This window comes from Coffea eugenioides, chromosome 10, assembly GCF_003713205.1.
Source record: "Coffea eugenioides isolate CCC68of chromosome 10, Ceug_1.0, whole genome shotgun sequence".
Lineage (NCBI taxonomy): Eukaryota > Viridiplantae > Streptophyta > Magnoliopsida > Gentianales > Rubiaceae > Coffea > Coffea eugenioides.
The window spans coordinates 15,684,749-15,687,674 of NC_040044.1; the positions used below are offsets into that span (position 1 = coordinate 15,684,749).

Here is a 2,926-nt window from a genome sequence, read left to right on the forward strand (position 1 = left end):
CTTTCAAAATTCTCAGGTAATATTTAAACATAACTTCTCGTCGAAACCCCATCATAACGCGATCCCGAAGTAAAGCCCAAAGGAATCGTGTAGACATGAGTACTCAGCCAGAATCGTCTGATAAGACCACTGCAACTACCCAGCCGGAAGCCGCAAGTCCCGGGGTTCAGTTGACTAAATTACTTATCAAATTTAGGGAAATGGCGTTTGAGATGGCCGCCCAAAAGAAGTTGATTAACGAGCTCATTAGTAGTGGAGTGCAGCCCGAGCCTCCGTCCATCAGACAACCGGAATCCGAACCATTTGTCATTCCCCCAATTCAAACTACTTTTGAGGGAGTTTTCAACCCGCAATATACTTACACTCAAAATCTTCCGTTCTATCCTCTCTATGGGCAAGGGTATCAGCCTCAAGGTGGTCAAGGTGGTCCGAGCATGCCTCCAGATCCACAAGCTTTTTATCAGACTACCACAGAGCCTGTTGTGCCAGAGCACACTGTTCAAACTAAGCCGGAAGTGGGAGAGCCGTCTGCCCCGGTTGATATGAAGTTACTTAAGCGGTTGGATCGTTTCGATGAGTTCATCAGAAAAAACCAAGGTTTAAGCAAGCAAGGGGTGTTAGACTACGATGATCTGTGCCTGTTTCCAAATGTACAGCTGCCCGTGGGATCCAAGACCCCGAAGTTCAATAAATATGATGGTACGGACAATCCTAAGACACACTTGCGTTTGTTTGCCAACAAGTTGGGCAGACCAGTGGATGATGAAAACTTGCCATTAAGGTTATTTCCAGAGAGTCTAGAAGGCGACGCCCTTATTGGTATTCAAACTTAAAACCGGAGGAGATGAAGACCTGGCTTGATCCGTCCAACGCCTTTATCAGACAGTACGAGTATAACTGCGAGTTAGCACCGACCAGAACTATTTTGGAAGGCACGAAGAGGCGACCATCTGAAGATCATAAGACATACGCCAAAAGATGGAGAAAGATAGCTGCCAAGGTTGAGCCTCCGATGACCGAAGATGAAATTATTCGCACCTTTATAAAGGCGCGTGATCCTCCATACTTTGAAAAAATTTTCCGTATGACTGGGTGCACATTTGCTGCGATTGTGAATAAACTCGAAAAGTATGATGATTTTGTGAGAGTCGGAAAAATTGTCAACGTCTCTGCCCTAAAATCGCAAGTAGAAGCTTTGCAAGGGCAAGGGAGCAGTGGAAAGAAGTCTCAGTTTAAAAAGAAAGAGGGGGAGGCAACTTTTATCTGGAACCAGAACCCTTCACCCAAACCCCGATACCAACCTAATCTGACCTACCAACCACATTACCCTTATTATTCAAACCCGCACCATGTATATACTACCAATATCCACCACCCTCGACCTCGCTCAAGCTATCCTAATCCACCTGTAGCCCCTTTTCAAATTTCTCAACCAAATCCGCCCTAAAACTGACCTCGCCCTCCATATAACCCAAGATTTCCTCCCCCAAATAGACCTGTTTACAACCATCCTCAACCTCCTGAACCTTACAACCGACCCCCTAGCCGTATATTTACCAATTTAGGCAGGTCTCTAGACCAATTGTATGACCAGTTAAAGGCGGCCGGGAAAATTGGTATGGTACCCCCTCCTACCTATCCATTTGGCATGCCCGCTTGGTATAACCCGCAAGCTGTCTATGCTTATCATTCAGGGGCACCCGGACATTCAACTTTGGATTGCAAGGCTCTTAAGCATAAAGTTCAAGATATGATTGAAGTTGGAGAGATTGTAATTAGAAAAAGGGAGGCACAAGGGCCGAATATAAATAGGAACCCCTTGCCGGAACATGCTAATACCATTGGGGTCATTCTGGACGACACAGAGTATGACGAGCTAGCCCAAAAATTGGCAAGGGAAGCTGAGGTGTTTGGGGTCACAGACCGGCCATTCATAATAGAAGATGAACCGTTTGAGGAGGATAAAGACCTTTTATTTTGGATCTCACTCCAGTTGAAAGCAAGCCTTTGGAGCCAGTAGTCATCGAATTCCCAGGGCAGGAGCCTGTTCTAAATTTGCAGCAAGTGCCATGGAATTACAATGAATCTGTCATACAAATTGGAGGAAAGCCAGTTGCCAAAGAGGAGGTGTCAGTGGTCACTAGATCAGGGAGGATTGCAAGTCCGTTTGGAGCTACCGTTCCGATTCAAACAAACATCCCCGAGCAGCCCGCTAAACCAACAATTACTGAGAAAGAAGCCATGGATTTTCTTAAAAGGCTGCAAAGAAGCGAATATAATGTAGTCGAGAAGCTAAGTAAGTCGCCCACCCAAATATCCATGTTGGATCTGTTTTTTTCTTCGGATATGCATAGGGATACGTTGCTCGAAGTGTTGACCAAAGCTCAAATCCCTAAGGACATTTCGGTTGCTAATTTCTCACATATGGTTGGGAGTGTGTTATTTACAAAACAAATCACTTTCTCTGATGATAAGCTACCGGCGGAAGGCATTGGACATAACAAGACTCTGTACATAGCTGTGAGGTGCAATGGAAAAATTTTGCCAAAGGTGTTGATTGATAATGGATCTGCGCTTAATATCTGTCCTTGGAGTACCTTGGAAAAGTTAGGGTTACAAGATATCAAGCTGAGGCCTTCAGGGACCATAGTTAGAGGTTTTGATGGAGCACAAAGAGAGCCTATAGGAGAAGTGGATCTAGTTATCGAGATAGGGCCCACACAGTTTCAAATAGCTTGCCAAGTCATGCATTTTCCTAGTATTTACAATGTTTTGCTTGGAAGGCCGTGGATTCATAAGTCCGGAGTTGTGCCCTCTTCATTGCATCAATTGTTGAAATTCATAATAAATGACAAATTGATAACTATCTTTGCTGAGGAGGATTGCCTCGTGATTGCTGATTCTGGGTCCGAAGAAGATGGTAGCC

General features: G+C 44.9%; 1 protein-coding gene across 1 annotated transcript; it reads left to right on the plus strand.

The window, feature by feature from the left end:
- Nucleotides 1-200: 200 nt before the first annotated feature.
- LOC113750504 lies at nt 201-833 on the plus strand. Its single transcript, XM_027294470.1, has one exon. The coding sequence runs from the start codon at nt 201-203 to the stop codon at nt 831-833; it is 633 nt and encodes a 210-aa protein (XP_027150271.1).
- The last annotated feature ends 2,093 nt before the right edge of the window (nt 834-2,926 follow it).